Source organism: Loxodonta africana, chromosome 13, assembly GCF_030014295.1.
Source record: "Loxodonta africana isolate mLoxAfr1 chromosome 13, mLoxAfr1.hap2, whole genome shotgun sequence".
Taxonomy (NCBI): Eukaryota; Metazoa; Chordata; class Mammalia; order Proboscidea; family Elephantidae; genus Loxodonta; species Loxodonta africana.
The window spans coordinates 39,494,684-39,515,801 of record NC_087354.1 but is presented as its reverse complement, the minus strand read 5'-3'; the positions used below and the strand labels follow the sequence as shown (position 1 = coordinate 39,515,801).

At 48.8% G+C, this 21,118-nt stretch overlaps 1 protein-coding gene across 8 annotated transcripts in view; it reads right to left on the bottom strand.

Annotated features, from left to right (window-relative positions):
- PSTPIP1 (proline-serine-threonine phosphatase interacting protein 1) overlaps positions 1-20,632 on the bottom strand; it is a 46,754-nt gene extending 26,122 nt beyond the window's left edge. The window contains exons 1-2 of one of the 8 annotated variants that reach the window (XM_023552943.2): positions 20,183-20,628; positions 12,728-12,892 (exon numbers count right to left, since the gene is read on the bottom strand). Coding sequence is in view for 5 of the 8 variants with exons in the window: in XM_064267228.1 (XP_064123298.1) it covers positions 20,183-20,218 (36 nt within the window). In the remaining 3 variants the exon portion in view is untranslated. The other 7 variants (XM_023552945.2, XM_064267228.1, XM_064267227.1 and 4 more) reach the window with 7 other exon arrangements.
- Between the last annotated feature and the right edge of the window lie 486 nt (positions 20,633-21,118).

Below are 21,118 nucleotides of genomic sequence, written 5' to 3'. Positions count from 1 at the left end.
GCGGGGGCAGGAGCCTGACCTCTCTCCTGGCCCTGACAGCCCATCTCCTCCAGGGCCAGCCCCATCAGGGCCTGCCCAGTCAGAGGGCTCCCAGGCCCTGTTTGAGAAACTTGAAAGAGTTTGGCCTGGACAGGTCATATAGCTGTTCTGAGTCTCCACTTCACTCCCTGTAAAAATGGGCCTAATAGCTCCCACCACGTAGGGCTGATCTGAGAAGAAATGAAAAAGTGTGCACAGGAGAGAATAGCTAACGGGAGGTCAGTGCTTACCCTGAGGCAGGTACTGGGCTAAGAATTACTGCCTCCATTTTATAGATGGAGAAATGGAGCTCAGAGAGGTTATCTAACCTATCCAGGGACCCATAGGGCAAAGCTGGGATTTGAACCTCAGTCTCCCAGGCCAACATCTTGGTTCTTAGCCCCCCATTACCATCTCTTTGTAAAGCACCAAATTCAGGGCCAAGCACCCACTGGGTGTTCAGTAAGTGGTAGCTTTCCATGCCCTACTCCCCTCCCTACCTGGCCCCCCCGCCCCACCTGACAGACTCTTCCTTCAGCTGTGGTCAGACTGGAAAAACCACTCCCTGTCCCCCAAATGTCACTGGAGGCCCAGAGTGTATACATAGCATATCAAGGGCTGGGACTTGGGCATACGGTCTCACATTTAAAGGCAGCAGAATCAGTTTTCTAATGCTCCCTTATGTGGAATTCCAGAATATAAAGCACTACATCAGGGGATTTCTGAGAAACTTGGGACAGAGAGAGGTTTTATCGTAGATCCCATCTGCCAGGAATCAGCTGGGCAGCCTTGGTAAAATCTCTTGTCCTCTCTGGGCCTTCCGGACTGTGAAATGGGCACAGGAGAGCAAGTGACCTGCCATTGCCCTGCCAGCAGCGAGGCCCTCTATACCTCAGGAATTCAGCCTGGGAGGTGAGAGGGAAGCACACGGGGGCTGCAGCCACAGCCTCAGAGGGCTGAGTGTGACTCTCAAGGTGGTGTCTGTGGTGTGATGGATTGCTTTTATATGCCCTTTCTCGCCATTGTTTTCTAACTGCCACCAAGTGACTGGGTGAGACTATGCAACTGTGGTGCTTGTGGCCCACCAATGGGATTGGATTGCTCACTAAGAATGCAAATAAGGTGCATGGCACCTTTGTGGGGGTGGGGGTCGTGCAAATAAGGTATATGGAACTCTAACCAGGGGATTGGTCAGTTTTGCCACTCACTATCCTTAAAGGGAGACATGGGAAGAGGGAGAGAGAGAGAGGAGCTGTAACTCAAAAGACAATGACAGACAGCAGCACCACATGGCTGCAGTGGGGCTTGCCAACCCACGGAGCTAAGAGGTATAACACTTGCCCAAGAAGGCCCCAAGCAAGGCCCAAATGCAGGGGCCTCCAGCAGGGCCTGGTGGCAAGGGTGAGAAGAGGCTGTCCCGATCAAGGAACTGCATCCTGAGTTGCTCCTGTTACTTCCAAGTTGATCCCCATCCCAAGTTGTACCCTGTTACTTGCCTGATAAACCACTTAATCTAAATATGGTTCACGAGTCCTGTGAGACGCTGCAGCAAATTACTGAACCCAAAGACGGGAGGGAGAGTACTGAGGGGTGGGGGAGTAGTTGGTGTTAGAGATGATAGAGTGGCTCGGCGGTCTGGGAAAGTTGGACGTTTGGGACATCTTTAACCTCTGCTCCATAGAAACCAGCTTCGTGCTGATTCTGATAAAAGAAAGTATTAATTTATTGTCCCTCCTCCTTGGCCCAGGTCTGCCAGCTCCAGATAGCCCACCTCAAACAAGGTGTGTCTGAGCAGCCTGGATGAGCTAAGGAACAACATCATTCCTTTCCACATCCGCACACTGTGTGCACGTGTGTGGTGTTTACACTTGTCTGTTACCCACAGGCAAATCCGAGCAGAAGGGAGCCACCAGGAACCCACCAAGATGTGACAAGCAGAGCTTATGGGGAAGGCACATTCTGCTCCCTCCACCTGCCACAGCCTGGAGATTTCTAGTTTGTTTCTGGAAAAAAGCATAAGTAGGATGTGACTCCTTTGAGGATCTACCAGTCTTCAATGCCACCAGCCACTAAGCTAACTCATGTTCTTGGGGTAAGTTTCAGATTAGTCCTGCCATTGACCAAAGCTTACTTTTCCCTCTAAGACCAACCCCTCCTGCAAGGTGAAAGAGATGAGAAAAATGCCATTTTCGCCCGAGAGCCCATAGGAAAAAGTTGGGAAGACACTCTTGGCTCTTGTGGGCTGGTAAATTGTTATACTTATTTGCAAGTCTTGTTTAAATGCAACCTGATAGGAGATGGAAGAGATTCTGAAGAGGTAGCCTGAGGCCAGAAACCCAAACGTTGTGGGGAGACAGGTGTGCCCAGATACTGCTAGTAGGAGTAAACACTGAATACAGTCCTTTTGAAGGGCAGTCCAGAAATCTGTCTGCACACTGAAAATATATTCACCTGATGACGCAGCAATCCTATCTACAGGATTCTCTCCTACAAGTGTGCTCTCACAAGTGCACAAAAATAATGACGCAAACTAACCTAAAGGTTGGTGGTTCAAACCCACCTAGTGGCACCGCAAAAGAAAGACAAGAATGAAAACTCCTTGTAATCATGGAAAACAGGAAAGAACCCAAATATTTATCGGTAAGGAAATTGTCAAATAAATTATCATATTTCCGTACCACAGGACATTTTGCAGACAATTAAAGGGATGATGTCCAGGATATATTGTTGAACAAAAAAAGCAATTTTGGGGACAATATGTATAGAATGATCTTGTTTTTATAAAGTATTACAAAGCAAACAATGTAGAGCATATACCATAGCATGGAAAAAGGACTGGAAGGTCATACCCCAAGCTGTCACCAGCATGTGCCTCTCACCAAGGCCTGGAGCTAGGTGACAATTTCTATGTCATATACTTCTTGTCTGTCTAGCTAAAGTTCTGTTAGTTCTGGTGATCCTTTCAAAGAATCAGCTTTTGGTCTCAGTGATTTTCTCTATTGTTTTTCAATTTTTTATTTTACTTCTTTCTGCTTACATCTTAATTATTTGCTTCCTTCTGCTAGTTATGGGTTTAGTCTGCTTTTCTTTTTCTAGTCTTCTAAAGTGGATGGTAAGCTTTAATTTGAGACCTTTTTAAATGCTGGCATTTATACCTATAAATTTCCCTCTGAGCACTGCTTTTGCTGCATCCCATAATTTTGATATGTTGTGTTTTCCTTTTCATTCATCTCAAAGTATTTTTTAATTTCCCTTGTGATTTTTTTCTTTGACCTATTGGTTATTCAGGAGTATGCTGCTTGATTTCTACATATTTTTGAATTTTCCAAATTTCCTGCCGTTTTGATTTTTAATTTCATTCCATTGTGGTCAGAAAACATACTTTGTGTTATTTCAGTTCTTTTAAATTTATTGAGACTTGTTTCGTGGTCTGCCATATGGTCTATCCTGAAGAATGTTCTATGTGCACTTGATAAGAATGTGTATTCTGCTGTTGTTGGGTGGAGTGTCCTGTAGATGTCTGTTAGGTCTAGTTGGTTTATAGTGTCAGTCAAGTCTTGTATTTCCTTGCTGGTCTTCTCTGCCGAGTTGTTTTATTCATTATTGAAAATGGGGTATTGAAATCTCCAACTATTATTGCTGAATTGTCTATTTCTTCCTTCAATTCTGTCAGTTTTTGCTTCAGGTATTTGGTGCTGTGTTGTTAGGTACCTATATGTTTATAATTGTTATATCTTCTTCACGTATTGACCCTTTAATCATCATAAAATGTGCTTCTTTGTCTTTAGTAACATTTTGTCTTAAAGTCCATTTTGTCTGATATTAGTATAACTACTCCAGCTCTCTTTTGGTTACTTTGGTTACTATATCTTTTTATATCCTTTTATTTTCAACCTATTTGTGTCTTGGGTTTTAAAGCAAGTCTCTTGTAGACAACATATAGTTAGATCATTTGCTTTCATATATATATATAAAACTATATGTTGTCTGGTAGGGTTGCTATGAGTCAGAATTGACTCAACAGCAGTGGGTTTGGTTTTTTGGCTTTCTGTGGATATATATACACATATGGAAACCCTGGTGGCATAGTAGTTAAGAGCTACAACTGCTAACCAAAAGGTCAGCAGTTTGAATCCACCAGGCACTCCTTGGAAACACTGTGGGACAATTCTACTCTGTCCTATAGGGTCATTATGAATCGGAATCAGCTCGATGGCAAAGGGTTTGGTGTTTTTTTGTTAGTTTGTTTTATATATATATATGTATATATATACATCCTGCCAATATTTGCCTTTTAACTGGAGAGTTTAATCTGTTTACATTAACATAATTACTGATAAAGATTTATGTCTTCCATTTGTTTTCTATATGTCTTATGTCTTTTTTTGTTCCTTAATTCCTCCAGTACTGCCTTCTTTTGTGTTAAATAGATGTTTTCTAGCATGTCATTTTAATTCTCTCATCATTTCTCTTACTATATATTTTCGAGTTATTTTCTTAGTGCTTTCCCTGGGAATTACCATTAACATATTAATTTATACAAACCAGTCTGATTAATACCAACTTAATACCAATATTACATGAAAACTTTGTTCCTACAAAGCTCCCTTCCCCTTTCTCCTTTATGCTGTTATTGTCACAAATTACATCTTTATGCGTTGTGTGCCCATCAACATATATTTATAATTATTGCTTTATACAGATGTCTTTTAATGTCATACACTTCTGTGTTGTTTGAGTTTGTCATCACCATCATGTATGACAGGTTCATGATTTAATGCCTATGGAGCTAGATATGTTTCTGGATTTTTCAGATTTTAGAATGTTTGTACAGAACTGTTGTTGTGTTTTATGGAACACCCACATCGGGGTCTGGAGAAGCCCTGATAATCAAATATAGTCATATTTCTGCAGTAAAACCTATGGATAGTCACCACAAGTAGAGTAAATAAAGGCTGGAACTAGATTCATGTTAGTTCAGGTCAAGTTTTACTGCCAAGAAAGTATTAGTGGCAAACTTACCTAAAAAACTTCCTGGTTTTTTTGGATTTTAAAATTGTTGAACTGAGAAACATTTAAAGTAAAAATAATATATAAAGGAAGTGTGATTAAACATTTAAAAAATCTTCTGTATGTTGTTTCTCCTTTCTCCAACACCTCACCAAGTTCTCCCATCATAATGAGGCTCATCTCCACCTTACTGGTTAGCAAATTGAGGAAGGTACAGAGCAAACACTCAGGTACGACTTGGCTGGATGAATGAGTGAATGAATGAATGAATGACCAGAGACTTCGGTAAGCAAGTCAGTTGCTTGTCTGGAGCATCCTGGGAAGAGAGGTGGGTATGGAGAGTGTCCCAAGCCAAGACGCTTGAAGAACCTTTCAGGAATATTCTCTCACCTGCAGATCTCTGTGGGGTTGTGGGGAGCAGAGGGAGTGTTTGTAGTCAGCATTCCTAGAGTCCCAAGCCAGGACTCACAGGGACAAAGACAGGGATGCCAACTTCAGCTTAATACCAGGAAGGGCTTCCCAAGAACCAGAGTGGTACCAAACATGGGATGCAGGGTAAACTGCCTCTATAGGTGGATAGCGCCCCATCACTAGCAGTCTGTAAGCAGGACCCAAGCCTCAGATGATACGTTGAACTAGGTCTTTGTGTCTAGAACTCCCCTGACCCAAGGATCCGAGGGGTCCATGTGTAAGCAGATAAATGTGGGGTGATTTACAGCTGTTCTGAGATGGCCCAAGATAGGTGTCAGAGGAAAGACCCAAGAAGGTAAAGATAGATATATTTTTTAAAGAACAAAAGCACATAGAGTGTGGTTAGATGAGATACTCTAACCACACTCTGACAGGAGCTTGATTAGAAATGTTTCCAGAGTGCCCCATCTCTCCATCAAGCCCCAGTCTGACAGCTTCAAGGACTCCCAGTGCTGTCCCTTCTTCCTCCTTCCCCAGGTCTCACAGAGCCCCTCACCCAGGCAGCCTAGCAGCTGAGCAGCTGGGGCCTGAGATGTCTGGGCCCCTGGGCCTGGGTCCTGTGGCTGATGTCTCACCCTGCTGCCTCCCAGGGGCCCGTTAGAGTGCTGGGAGTGGCAGGTGCTCCCAGGATCCCACTAAGAGGAGGCAGCATCATAAGCATTTGAAGAAGATCTGCTATGCCTGCCTGGTGCTGTGCCCTGAGCTTAGCTGTCTTATCTCCAGTTATACTGACCCCAAGGTGGCTATAGTTTGCTCTCAGGAGGATGAGCAACGCGAGGATAATAGAGGTTATGCAACTTGTCCAAGCTCAAACAGCAACTGCACAGCTGACCCAGGCTTTTGACCAAGGTCTGTCTGAAAGCTTTGTTCATCTCAATTATCTGGAAGGAAAAGTCCCCATTACTAGGCCTCCACTCCCCACATGAAGTCTGACCCACTTCTCCTCTGGCTCTCTCAAGTCTTAAAGGCCCAACTCAGTTCCCCACGTCTTCTTCCTTCTTTGTTATGAAACCAAAACGTGTAGAAATGTTAGAGAGGAGGCCCAGGAGTGTGGACGGAGCCCAGGGCCGGGCAGAGGCTGGGAGATGGGAATGAGCCCCTCAGGTTTAGGAGATTGGGAAGTCTGGTGCTGGGGCTGGGGCTGGAAGTTACTATACGGATTTGCAGCCCAATTTAAAGGCAGCAGGGAAAGAGGTGAGTGGAGATGGAGGAGATTCTGAAGAAGTAGCCTGAGACTAGAAGGAACAGAGCCTTGAGGCAGCCCAGTGCAAGAGGCGGGACCAGGGGCAGATTAACCAGTAAGCAAGGCACTCATGGGCTTACATGTGTTTACTTACTAATCTGTAGTGCACAATGTCACATGAGTTTCACTACATTTTTGATGTGGCGAAAAACAGGGGGAATTGTGCACTGCAGATTTGTAAGTAAGCACAAGTAAGCCTGTTCATGCCTTGCTTATTGAGTTATCTGTCCCTTGGGGAGAACTTCCTTCCCCAGGAGGTAATGGGGAACCAGAGCCAGGTTCCAAGTGCAGGTGCCTGGTGAAGTGCAGACAGGCACGAGACCAGCAGTTATACATTATCACCTCTAAGCCTCCTGGGAATCCCGTAAAGTCAGTACTATTACTGGCCCATGTTACAGATGAGGAACTGAGGCTCAACAAGGTTGGTGACTTTCCTTGTCACACAGCTCCTCTGTACGGCCCATCAAGCTGATTTGGCGGTCAGGGGCTCACTGGGATCTAGCAGTGGGTGGGGTAGGAGGCAGATGCCAGGGGCTGAGGATGAGGGCAGGTGGGGAAGGGGGCTAATGGGACGCAGGGAAGGGTCGAGGAAGGGAACTGAGGCGCCCTGGACTCTGAACCCTGGAGGAGACACTGACCCCTTCATCAGGCCAGGAGGACCCCGTTCCCAGCCAGCCTCACAGGAAGGGCAGGTCCTGTTCTATCCATCCTCTGCCCACGACCAGCCCTGCACAGGACCCCCAGCCTGTGAGTGACCAGCCAGGGCCGGGGGCAGAAGCCTGGGGACTCAGGGCCAGGCACCAATGGCCCAGACACTGGCCGAGCCACCTCCTCTAAGCAAGTCTAATCATCCCTGAGGCATCCTAAGGACCCTGCAATCCCCTCCCCTTATATCACCCCTCTCATAGCAAGGAATGCCTACACCTGCCAGGGTGTATGCTGCAGGGAACACTCGCCAGAGGAGGGGGTCTAGGCAGGGAGCACGGGAAGAGCTCAGGCATTGGGTTCTGGTTCTGGCCAGTTGCTCCCACCGCACACAGACTGTGTGATCTTGGGCAGGTTAGCCTCCTGACTACCAATACCTTCATCTGTAAAATGGAGATGAACATAGTACCCCTCTCCCAGGGGGCTCTGAGGACTGAATAAAATAGTATACGTAAGAGACTAGCAAAGGACATCTGGACACTTAATAAGTTCCCAGAAAATGGTGGCCATGGGGACTATTTCATAGTAACTGAAAGTAAACCAAGAAAGGAAATAAAACAGGAGAGCTGGGTTTGAATCCTAGCTGTGACCCTTATCTCAATCTTTGGGTCTCAGTGTTTTCACCTTTGAAGTGGGATGAACACTCGGACCCTACACCTTCACAGGCTGACTTGGGGTGTCCTGCCTTGAGGCTGTGAATTGCTTCAGGTGTGAAGACTGGCAGCCTCCCCAAGCTTGGAACTTGCTCAGGAGACAAAACTCAGCCCTGGAGCTGCCGGAGAGTTCCTGTGCCCATTGCCACACCCTTCTCCAAAGCCAGGGACAACCTCCTCCCACCCCGGCAGCCTCTGAAGAAGTCCCCTTGGCCTCCTCTGCCTTCCTCAGCACGCTCTGGGCCTCGGAACTGACCCTGGGCCCTGGTTAAGATGCCCTCCCACCCTGGGTGGTAGCTGGGCTCCTGAGGGCTCTAGGAGGAGAGGGACTGCATCTTTGAGGAGGTGCTCTCATATGGGGCCCCTTGCTCTTGCTGGGCAGTGAACATACACACATCTCCATGTCTCAGTTCTCCAAACCCAGAAGCAGATTTAATATTCCAAAGTTGTTATGGGTTGAATTGTGTCCCCTAGAAAGACAGGTTGAAATCCTAACCCCTGGTAACTGTGAATGTGACCGTATTTGGGAAATAGGGCCTTTTAAGATGTTATCGGAAACCCTGGCGGCATTGTGGTTAACTTCTACAGCTGCTAACCAAAGGGTCAGCAGTTCAAATCTGCCAGGCGCTCCTTGGAAACTTTATGGGGCAGTTCTACTCTGTCCTATAGGGTCCCTGTGAGTCAGAGTCGACTCAATGGCACTAGGTTTGGTTTTTTTGTTTGTTTGTTTGTTTAAGATGTTATCAGTTAAGATGAGGTCATACCAGAGTAGAGTGAGTCCTAATCTAATCATAATGGTGTCCTTGCAAAAGAGAAGAGGCACAGAAAAACAGCCCTGTGACAATGGAGTTACGATGCAGCTGCAAGCCAAGGAATGCCTGAGGCTACCAGAAGCTGAGGGAGACAAGAACGGATCTTCCCCTAGAGACTTTGGAGAGAACATGACCCTGAATTTGGACTCCTAACCTCCAGAACTGTGAGACAATACATTTCTGTTCTTATAAGCCATTCAATCTGTGGTACTTGGTTATGGCAGCCCTAAAGCTAATACAGATACTTACAGACAAGAAAACGGAGCTCAGAATTAGGGCCTTGCCGGGCCACACCATGAGTGCAGTGGAATTGAAGCTGGAAGGTGGGTGGCTTCTCAAATCAGCATGTAAGACAAAGATGGTACCCTCCAAACAAAGTGTTCTATGAAGGAGCCTGGGAGACTGCTCTTCGAGCCCAGCACAGCCAGCTTTGCACCTTGCACAGGGCCATGCTGCGTGAAAACACACGCCTATAAATTGAGCAAGATGCCAGCCCCCTGGGCCCCAGGATGCTGGCGCTGCCTAAGGAAAGCTTGTCTAACTTTCTCTCCCAGCCTCTCACACCCACCCACGTGTTGGTAGGACTCAAACCAAGACTGTTGAACCCTGGGTGAAAGCTCCTTTCCTCTAGGATTGAGGGTTATCTGAGGATTCAGATGAGATCTGGCAGCCTCATGGTGGCTCCTATCCTGACCTGAGCCCTAGCCTCAGCCACTGGTCTTACCCTGACCCTGCCATCAGCCACAGCTGTTGCTTTAGTTCCAGGGTTAATTTCCAGCCTATTGTCCAGAGACAACTGCTCCAGACTCCTGTGCCAACCCCCTTGCCCACCACCCCGAGCCCTGCCTGCCTGAACTGTCTCCAGCTGACCTCCTGGGCCTTCCTGCCACCCACAGTCTGGGATCCCCATGCCTGGGAGAATAGGCCTAGAGCAGGTCCAGACAGAAGGGATGATGCCCAAGAGGGCCCCTTCTGCTTCAGCAGCTGTGGGCCAGGAGGTGGGGGCTGAAGTTCTCATTTCAAGGGCTTCTCCAGTCCAAGCAGGTAGAGGCTACAGCAAGTGACAGTTCCCAGTGGGGCCTTCCCATGCTCCACTGAGGAAGTCCATGACCTGGGGCCTCCCCTCCTGTCCTTCTCAAAGAAGAGAGAGAGAGAGTTGGTGGGGCCTCAAGGAGACTCAGAAGTCAGGGGCCTGCCCAGGGGGCTAGAAGCTAGGCAGTCAGAGGAAGGAGCCCACTGCTCTTGCCAAGGCAGGGTATCTCTCTAACCGTGCCCAGGCTGGGGGAGTTGTGGAGGACACGATCATGAACCGGTGGCCAGTCCAGCCTGGGCAGCCTCAGAAAGGCCCAAACCTCAGTCCCTTACCTATAAAATGAGAACAATAAAAACGCAGCTACTTCCAGGTGAGAGTCAAATGAGGTCACGTAGATCGTAGAAGCCAAATGGTTGCTCATCATCACAACGGCAATTAATTCAGAAACAGCACGTTAGCCTGTACCAGTGATTCTCAACCCTGGCTACGTGTAGGAAACAAGGGGGAACATTATGAAAATACAGAAGATGTCCAGGGCCCACCTCAGAAATTTCGGGGGTAATTTATTTGGGGTGTGGCCTGGTCATTGGATTTTTTAGAACTCGAATCCTGCAAGCTCTGGCTCCCTGCTATGTTTTTGACATTGTTGCCAAACACTTTCCCCTTGGCTCACTCTGCCCCAGCCACACAGGCCTCCTCGTTCCTTGAACACGGAAAGCAGGCTCCTGCCTCAGCCCAGTGTACCTCCCCAACGTGAATCAGCTTTGCGTTTCCCTGTTTCTGCAGCCAGCCAGGAAGCTCTGAGTTTCATATGGTAACCCCATCCCCATCTGGGCTGCTAGTCTCTGGCGCTCCGGCTGGCACTTCCTGTTGCCCAATAGTGGGTGGCTTGTCAACACCAGCGGAAGAGATTGTCACCCACTTGCCTGCTCCGTCACCCACTTGCTCAAGGTGCCAGGCGTCAGGGAACTGCCACATCCTCCTGCTAACATCAAAGAACTCTCTGGCCCAGGCCTGGGAAGGCCCAGGGCAGCCCCAAAGTCCATCTGTGTGGATCCCCAGGCTCACTTGCCCTCTGTGTGCTTCTGTTTTCTCTCTGGGAAACAGGAATAAGAATACCAACCTCACAGGACTTTGTTGGAATTAAATGAGATAACTTGGTGCATTTTATTACTTGAAATCAAAGAAATGATCTCTAGTGGTGGAATTTATGTGCGATGGTGAGCAGAGTTGGGGAGTCATTCTGGGAAGAGGAGGATCCCCATATAAGATTCACCCTGTAGGGGACTCAGCACAAATTCAGCTACAATCCTGGGCCCCTCAGGACCCATTCCTGGTCTGCGAAACGCCCTGTGGTGAGCAGCAGGAGCTGGGTCCCTTAGCACCGCCCTGAGCACCTCCCTTCTTCAAAGCCTTTGTCTGAGAGGAGCCTGGTTTGGGGTGTTATGGACTGAGTTGTGTCCCTCAAACGTATCTGGCAACTTGGCTAGGCCACGATTCCCAGTATTGTGTGACTGTCCACTGTTTTGTCATCTGATGTGATTTTCCTGTGTGTTGTAAATCCTACCTCTATGATGTTGTTGAGGTGGAATTAGTGGCAGTTATGGTAATGAGGCCGGACTCAATCTACAAGAATGGGTTGCATCTTAAGCCAATCTCTTTGAGATATAAAAGAGAGTTGAGCAGGGAGACATGGGAATCTCATACCACCAAGAAAGCAGTCCCAGGAGCAGAGCGCATGCTTTGAACCTGAGGTTCCTGCGCAGAGAAGCTCCTAGACCATGGGAAGATTGATGAAAAAAAGGGACCTTCCTCCAGAGCCGACAGGGAGAGAAAGACTTGCCCTGGAGCTGGTGCCCTGAATTTGGACTTGTAGCCTACTAGACTGAGAGAGAATAAGTTTCTCTTTGTTAAAGCCATCCGTTTGTGCTGTTTCTGTTATTGCAGCACTAGGTAACTAAGACAGGGGGCATCACCCCTGACATCCTACACATGAGGAAACTGAGGTTCAGGAAGGGGAAATGACTCCCCAAGTCCACCCAGCAAGTGAGGGAGGGTGCATGTAAGGCTTCAAATAAGCCTATTTCCTTCTGAGCCTGGACGACTGAGAGTGACTGGCTTGTGTGGAAGAGGCTTTCCAGGGCCAGCCCCTGGGGGAGCCCTGTGTGGGAGGCCCCAGGGCACAGGGCACCACTCTCACTTGAAGCAGAAGCAGTTTCGGTTTCCACATCAAGTTCCCTCTAGCGTGTGGTTTGCAGCGTCAGCCAGGCCATGGGTGAGGAAGGAGGGCATCCCACCCACAGCCTGCAGCCTCCAGGTCCTTTAGCACGAGAGGAAACAGCTTGGGCCTTCCCTTGCGACCGGTCATGCTCCTTGTTACCAGTCACCCTGCATAATCTCTGGGCCAGAAAACTGTCTTCCAGCCCTACTGTGTCCACCCCCTCACACACCTTCGCCCATGCCATTCCTTCCGCCTGAAGTGCCATTTTCCCTCCTGCCATCTCCCAAATTCTCACCCACCATTCAAGGCCCAAGTGAGGCCCTCCTTCTCCATTCCAGGGGGTATCTCTGGGATGTGTAGGTGCCAGAAGCAGTCAGGAAAAGCACACAAGCTCCTGGGAACTCGAGTACAAACAGGTCATCAAAAAGGAGATCTGGCTTTTTGCCAAGAGTAAAATCAAAGGTTGGGGGTTGCATTCAGGGCCCAGGACATTGCAGCTAGGAGATCTTAGAGGTGACCACCCACAGGTATGGCAGCAGCAGAGAGAGCATGGCCACAAACCTCTGCAATCTTCTAACACCATCGGGTGCTGGCCACGTCCTGTGTACGGGCCCAGAGGATCCTCACTCTCAGAAGCCCGGGGGCCGGGCACCACGAAGCGAGCGCCGAGTCTATGGAGGGCAATGCTGTCAAACCACAGATTCTAGCCTGAGGACACCATCTTGGCTGTGAAGACAGAAATTGCTTCATTTTGTTTTTAAACACTTTCCTTTTAATGACATATGTCACCTGTGTTCACTTGGAGAAAATTAAGGGGGGAAAAGGGAAAGAAAAACCATCCTGCTTCCAGATCCAAAGAAACCAATGTTAACACTGTGGGCGCCACCATTTCCTTCTATCTGCACTTCAAAAACACAAATTATAATTGAACCAAGAACAAACTGGCTGATCTCCTTAGAATTTAGGAGCAGCACGTGCTGGAGTTTGACAGACCAGGTGGGAGGCCCTGCTCTGCCATGTTCTGTGTGAACTTGGGGTAGGCCCTTGGCCTTCAGTGCCTCAGTTTCCACCACAGATACAGGGGACATTGAAAGCCCTTCCCTGCATGGTGGTTTGGGGACACATGTGGAGTGGCTGGCACAGTGCCTGGCACACAGTAGGCATTCAGCCAGTGGGCACTGCTACCACTTCTCTGCATTTGATTTAAGTTGCTGGGACTCAGAGAAAGAAATCTTCACGAAACTTGAAATAAATTTTAAAGTTTTAGAGTAAGTAATACACTTACATGGTTCAAAAAAAACGTAAAAAAAGATCAAACAGTATTTTAAAAAAGTATATGATGAAAATGCTCACTGCTCCCACTCCTCAGCCCCCATTAATCTCTTTTCTCTCACTTCCCCAACAGGTAACACTTTAATTCATTTCCTGTGTTTCCTCCCAGAGAGCCTTTCTGGTAGTACAAGCCTATGCCAACATAAATGCTTATTTTTCTCACTTTTCACAACAGGCTGCATACCAGACACACTGTTCGGCTCCATGGTTTTCACACTTAACACCACGTCTTGAAGAGCTTGCCCAGTTCAGACAGAGTGTTCTCATTTTTTCGGACAGCCGTGGCCAGGGAGGCATCAGAAAGGCAGGTAGGACAGCCAGCACCTTCTCTTACCTCCTGCACCATCAACAAACCCATGTTTTTCCAGAGAGCTAACTCCTCAGCCCCCTCTCAGACACTCTGGCCACTCCTTCCTACATAAACATGTTCCTTCCCAACCAGAGTGCTACGAGGGATCCCAAGGTGGCTGCAAGTGCCAAGAGCTACACAATTCCCCCTCTTCTGGGAATGTACCCAAGGAAATAATCCTCAAGTAAGAAACCTTTATACTCAAAGATCTACCCATTACATCCCTATCCAGAATAGTAAATAATTGGTAGTAACCTTCATGTCCAACCATAGGGGATTGGATAAATAAATCATAGCATGTTCACCAAATTCACAAACTCTGGAACTATCTAACCATTAACAATGGCGATGTTGAAGATGAGGAAATCATACCCACCCCCACAAACCTTCCCAATGAAGTTACATTTAAAAAAAATATATATATACAAAATGGTATTCACAATATGCCCACACCCATGTAAAACAAACTTCCGGAAACACACCAAAATATTACCAGTTGTCTCTGTGTGATGAGACTAAGGATACTTTTTTCCTATTTTTCTGTGTTTTCCCACTTTCCTTTTAGGATCTTATGTTAACTCATTTTATTTCTTTAGAAGGCATGTGCATAGTTTTAAGCATCCGGGACAGAACAGAAGCTCGGTGAATGTCAGCCGCTCCTGCTTCCTCATGATGCCCCTGGGGCAGGGGACAGGCAGTTTTAGGACAAGGCCAATGTGGGACCCCTTAGCCTCCTTCTCTGTAGCCTCCTAAACAGGGAACCTCCAAATCTCAGAAGTGGGAAAGGGAATAGCAGCAAAGTAGGAGAGGGGCAGGTCTAGCCCAGCCTCAGTCCCCGGCCCTTGGTGAGTCACTCCCCCCACCCAGCTGTGGAATCTTCACCTGACAAATGATGAGGTTTGGCATAGAGGCTTCCAGACGAAGATTAAGAGATAGGACCCCATGTCACAGGGGCAAATTCAAGCCTGTTCTCCCCGCACCCCCTCAGTGAAACTGGGGAGTAAAGGGGTCACTGTGTGTGTATGTGGTCCAACCTCCTTGGGCCCTTACTTTTCTTTCTAACTGCCCCAAAAAGTGGTCCTGGTGGTGCAGTAGTTAAAGTGCTCCGTTGCTAACCGAAAGGTCAGTGATTCAAACCCACCAGCTGCTCTGCGGGAGAAAGAGGTGACAGTCTGCTTCCATGAAGATTTACGGACAGTTCTACTCTGTCATACAGGGTCGCTAGGAATCAGAATTGACTTGAAGGCAACAGGTTACTCCTAGATTTCTACTCTTAAAACAATATACAATGATGTCTTTCCAAAGGCCATTGGATATACAGGTCTGGAGGGAGTTGGAGTGGGGGGCAGGCACAGCTCAGAGCACTGATTTGGGTAGGACTTGAAAACCACTGGTTGATTGGATATGGGGGTGAACTCAAGGGTCCAGCTTGGATGACCTGGTAAAGCAGGTAGATCCCACTCAAAAAATGTCCATAGACTATAACTCAAGTGAAACCAAGGAGGAAATGGGTTCATAGAAAGGCTGGGTGGACCATATGAACATTCACTAGTCATTCACTTCTACAGGCATTTACTTAGCATGTACCCCACTTGCCAACCCTGTATTGAGGATACAGACAAACGTTGGGTTCTCAGCACAGCTTGGTGCCTTCTGGGAGCACAGGTACGGGCAAGCGTGTGTGTGGGCAGGGGGTCTGCCTTCTCTGGGCATTCGTGCGCCTTTGGCTCAGTGCTGGGTTAACATATGTGAGATCTAAGGCCCTCTCAGCTCAGATGCCTGGGATTCTCAGGCTCAGCCTTGTCTCACTAGCTGCCTTGCTCTGAGCTCAGCCACAAACTTCCTGCAAAACGGTGATGCTCTTTATCACCATGTGTGTACAACAGAAATCAAATTATTCCTTCCCTCCCCCTGCTGCTAGCTCACCCCTGCCTCACTCCCACACTGGCCCACATCTGAATACTCTGCTGCAGATAAAAGCAGGCTATAAATAAAGGTTGTGTGGTCACACAAACAAGATAGCAAATGCAGGCCTACCGAGGGCCCGGCCTGTGGCTGCTACCACACTGAAAGGCCCTACCACTTCTGAGCCGTTAAATCTGCTTTTCGTAAGTTTTCCATCCCTTTCCTATCAAGCTACTAGCCATCTGAGTTCAGACCCACCAACATTTACCCTGACTAATTGCTGCATCTATAGGTTAAACCACCACCCATCAGCTTGTCCTACTGTGGTTTTCAATGGCTGTTTTTTTGGAAGAAGATCACCAGGCCTTTCTTCCAAGGTACCTCTGGGTGGAATTGAAACTCCAACCTTTTGGTTAGCAGCTGAGCATGTTAACCATTTATACCACCCCACCACTACCCACTGCCATCGAGTCGATTCCGACTCACAGCGACCCTCTAAGACAGAGTAGAACTGCCCCATAGAGTTTCTAAGGAGCCCCTGGCAGAATCGAACTGCCAACCCAGGGATCACCTAAATACTAGCAGCCACTTAGTGAGTCCACCATTCATCTGTCAGTTTGTCGTACTGTGGTGGTTTGCAAGTTACTACGATGCTGGAAGCTATGCCACTGGTATTTCAAATACCAGCAGGGTCACCCATGGTGGACAGGTTTCAGCAGAGCTTCCAGATTAAGACAGACTAGGAGGAAAGCCCTGGCAATCTACTTTCGAAAATTAGCTGACGAGAACCTTATGGATCTCAACAGAATATTGTCCGCCTTGCTTGCTTTGGACACGTCATCAGAATGGATCAGTCACTGGAGGAGGACATCGTGTTCGGTGAAGCAGAGGACCAGCGAGCGTGAGGACAGCCTTGGCGAGACAGATTGGCATAAAAGCCACAACAATAGACTCGAACATGCTGCTGATGGTGAGGATGACACAGAACCAGAAAATGTTTTGTTCTGTTATACATGAGTTGGAGGTGACCTGACAGCAGCTGTCTATCCATAGGTTAAAAGACCATCTATCTGACTAAGCTGGTTAAAATTGTGGGCAAAATCAGAGTTCATAGGCCCTGACCGAAAGCTACAGCACTTCTCCCATGAGTAAAGTACATGAGCTTTAATGCCAGCTATTAGTCACATCACCTCAGGCTCCTCAGAAGCCACTTTTGCATCCCTCCCTGCCCAGGGTATACTGCGAGCTAGTGCCAGAGTAGGGCTTGTTCTCACTTGTGTTCTGGATGGGTGAGGTGGCTAGGTAACTGAAGACTGTAGTATTAGACAAGATCCTTCCAGTTTAGGGGTTTCCTTCCACTTTTGAAAGACTGGAGCCCTGGTGGCGCAGTGGTTAAGAGCTACCAAAAGGTCAGCACTTCAAATCTACCAGCTGCTCCTTGGAAACCCTATGGGGCAGTTCTATTCGGTCATGTAGGGTTGTTATGAGACCAACTCCTGGGCAATGGGTTTACTTAAAGACTAGTGGTTTTCAGACAGTGCGCTGCTGCCAGGCTGGGTGTAGTGGGAAGGTGGGGGTGGGGGTGGGGACAAACAGACCAGGTCTGTCCCTAAAATGCCCACTTCAGTCAGAGCTGTGTGTTTTTGTCTGTTTTGCAGATTCGTCTATAAATTGACCCTCTTACCCCTCTGGGAAGTAGAAAGAACAGAATTTTCCCCATCATTTCACGAATGTAGACTCAGAGGCCCAAAGATCCAGTGATCAGCTGGATAAATAAAGAAAAAATGTAGCACAACCAGCCTGTTGCCTTAACCCCAGCTATGTGACCTTGGGCAAGTTGCTTAAATTCACTGTGTCTCTATTTCTTCATCTGAACAACAGGGATGACAATAGCATCTACTTCCTGGGTTGCTGTGAGGATTGTTTTTAGCTCCCATAGAGTCAGCCCTTGACTCATGGCAACCCAATGCACTATGGAACGAAACACTGTCCAGTCCTTCAACAGCCCCGTAATTACCAAGGGACAGATTACCCAACAAACAAGGTATGCACGGGCTTGCTTGTGCTTACTCGCCAATCTGTTAGTGCACAATTTCACCTCTTTTTCACCAGATCTTTGCTGTGGTGAAGCCTATGTGAAATTGTGCACTGGAGATTAGTAAGTAAACACAAGTAAGCCTGTGTGTACCTTGCTTATTGGGTAATCTATCCCCTGGTTTCAGACCAGATAGTTGTGATCAATAGGGCTTTCATTGGCTTATTTTTGGAAGTAGATTGCCAGGCCTTTCTTCCTAGTTCATCTTAGTTTGGACTTAGTTTGGAAGCTCCTCTGAAACCTGTTCAGCATCATAGCAGCACACAAGGCTCCACTGACAGACGGTTCATTGTACTTGAGGTTCATTGGCCAGGATTTGAACCCCGGTCTCCCAATGGAAGGTGAGAATCCTACCGCTAAAGCACCACTGCCTGGCCGTGCAGGTTAGATGAATTAATACATACACAGGCCTGAGAACAGCGCCTGACACATCGTTGGTGCTCAGTGAATGTTAGTTGTCGTCATGGCTGGGCTGGGCTGAACATCACCAGGGCTGTTAGAATTCAGAGCTCTTGGGGCAAGTGATACTGACAGTGACTTTGGGGCGTCTGCCCAGGCTGAATCTGAGAGGCTCTTGCTGGCCTCTTCTCTCCCCTTCTCCGTCTGGCCTTCCCTGGGAAAGCTTCAGCCTCACCCAGCCCAGGGAGCAGCCATGGAGGAGAGAGGTACCTGGAGGCCACGAGGTACACAGCCACTCAGACATGGGGTAAGCACTCAGCATGGGTGGGATGCCACTGCTCAGGAGGAACCCACCGCCGATGGGCTGGGTTCTCGCCACTGCTGCTGCTTTTGCTTCTGCTGCTGCCACACCCTGTTTCTTTAAGTCCCCTCCCCCTCCTTCCTCCCACCCAGATCCTGTCATGGGGGCTGCTCCTTGCCTCAGTTCTATCCCAGGGAAGATGAGCCCAGGGTCTCTGGGCAGGGACAGAACAGTGAGGGTCTCCTAGCCTGGCCTGGGCTGGCGGCCTGCATTTCCAGGCTCTACCCCTTCCCCTAACTTTAGACTCCAAGTCAGGGCAATGACGTGGTGACTCTCTGCCCCCACCCCCAGCCCCCAACTTGGGGCTCCAGCTGCCAGTCCAGCAGAGAACACCCTGGTATTCAAAATGAGCCCAACCAGCTCCTCTGGGCTGGTCCCAGCCCCTCTTTGTGAAGAAGGGGCAACAGAGGCCCCGAGAGGGGCAGAGTGCCCTCCTCAGCCTAAGCTTTTGCCCACTGTGCAGTTAACGAAGGTGGGATCAGGCCACTTACACAATGGCCACCGGCCCTGAGCAGAGTGTGGTCCAAAAGAGAAGGAAGGCAGGCCTGGCTCATTATTAGCTCTCATCTCTCTTGCTCCTGGCCCCAAGAAAGGGCCTGGGGAGGGCCAGGCTGTTGGCTGGGGCTGAGCCTGCTGAACACAACAAGACCAGAGAGCCCTCTGCAGGGTTGGAAGGAGCACCCTGGGGACAGCCAGGCTTAAGGAGCAGAGGGGATGGTTAAAGGACAGCTGGAAAAAAGCTGAGGGGATCTGTGATCCAAACTGGGCTTACTAGCCCTGTGACCTGGGCCAAGCCATTTTACCTCCATGAGCCAGCCAGCTATTTCCCAGGGAGGGAAGGAGGACTCTTCAGGCCTGTGCTGAATTTAATACTGCGAGCAAGGAATTGCCCAGCCCATCCTGCTACCTTGAAAGACCCCCAAGGTCTCCAAACGAAAAGGTGTTGGGTGAGGGAAGGAGAATTACCATTTGGTGTGCCAGCAACATTCTGGGGGCATTATTACATTAGTTTACCTTGTTTAATCCTCCCGTTCATTTGATATATTTATTATTATTATCTATCTTCACTAAAAAAAAAAAAAAAAATTTTTTTTTTTCAATCTTCACTGTATAGATGGGGAAGGTGGGGCTCAGACACCTACAATTGCAGAGCCAAGGTATGAACCAAGTTTTTCTGGTGCCCGAACCTGACACCCTCTCCTCCACCCCACATGGCCTCCTCAAGCCCCCACCTGCATGCTAAAAAAAAAAAAACGCATGCTAGACTCTCCTAAAAAGATCCTGCTGTGGGGGAGGGGTCTCTCAGAGGGAAAACCAGTCCTGGAAGTGCAGAGGACATCCCTTGCCCATGGTGGTGAAGTTGCAGGAAAGTCAGTACCCCCTTCGCCTTCCAGCTCAGAAGGGAAAGTAGCCTAGACCACCTCCATGACAAAGTTGTATATCAATCACTACTTTTATGAGACAGCCTGCATCTGGGAGCTATATCCCCCTCCAACTTCCATGGAAAATTTCAGCTTCCCCAGAGCCTATTCCACCCTCTCAATGCCCTCCCCCGCGCCCCCAGCCTTCACTCACCCAAAAGGCATCTCTGAAGTGCAGCTGGGGCATCATCCTTGGGCTCTACTGTGGCAAATCACGCTCTCCTGCCCCAGGCAGGGCCGTCTGAGGGCCAAGAGCCAGGAGCACTGTCCAGTGCCCAGTGTCGGCAGGGCTGGCCCAAGCCCCTCTCCCCGGCTGTCACCGTCTGCAGCAGCTCAGAAGGCAGCTGCAAGCCAGAACTGCTGAAGGGAGGGAAAGGGCTCAACCTGTTTTGTTTGGGGCTAGAATCCGCAGCAAAATAAGGAAGGAGCAATGCCCAGTGATGAGAGGGCGGGCCCCGGTGTCCGGCCCAGCCCCTCTCCAGCCCAGCGGGTGATAGAGAACACAGCCCAGTTCCAGGGCAGGGAGAGGAGATGCCAGCCCCAGGCAGGAGGCAGCGGCTCTTGAGAGAGGCAGGCTGGGACTCAGGCCAGGCAGGCAGGCAGCCTGAGGCCTGCACAGGAAGGTTTGTGCAACCTCCCCTGGGGCAGGCACTAGGGCCTTCATTCACAGGAAGTGGAGCCGCTGTGCTCTTCTATGCAGCCCTGCCTGCCACCTGCCACTCTCCCTGCTTGCCTCTGCTTGCCCTTTGGTGGCAGCCCCCTGTTGGGGTGTCTCAACCTGAGAAGGGGCAGGGACATTCTCAGAAGCCATACATTTAGGGAGCTTGTTGTTGTTGTTAGGTGCCATTGAATCAATTTTTAACTCATAGTAAACCCATGTGACAGAGTAGAGCTGCCCCAGAGGGTTTTCTAATCTTTACAGGGGCAGATTGCCAGGTCTTTCTCCCGAGGAGCCTCTGGGTGAATTCAAACTGCGAATCTTTTGGTTAGCAGCTGAGTGCTTAACCATTGCTCCACCAGGACTCCTTTTAGAGCTTGGGGCCCACTAAAGGCATGGGCAAGAAGAGCCCAGGAACTTCAGGTTCTGTCT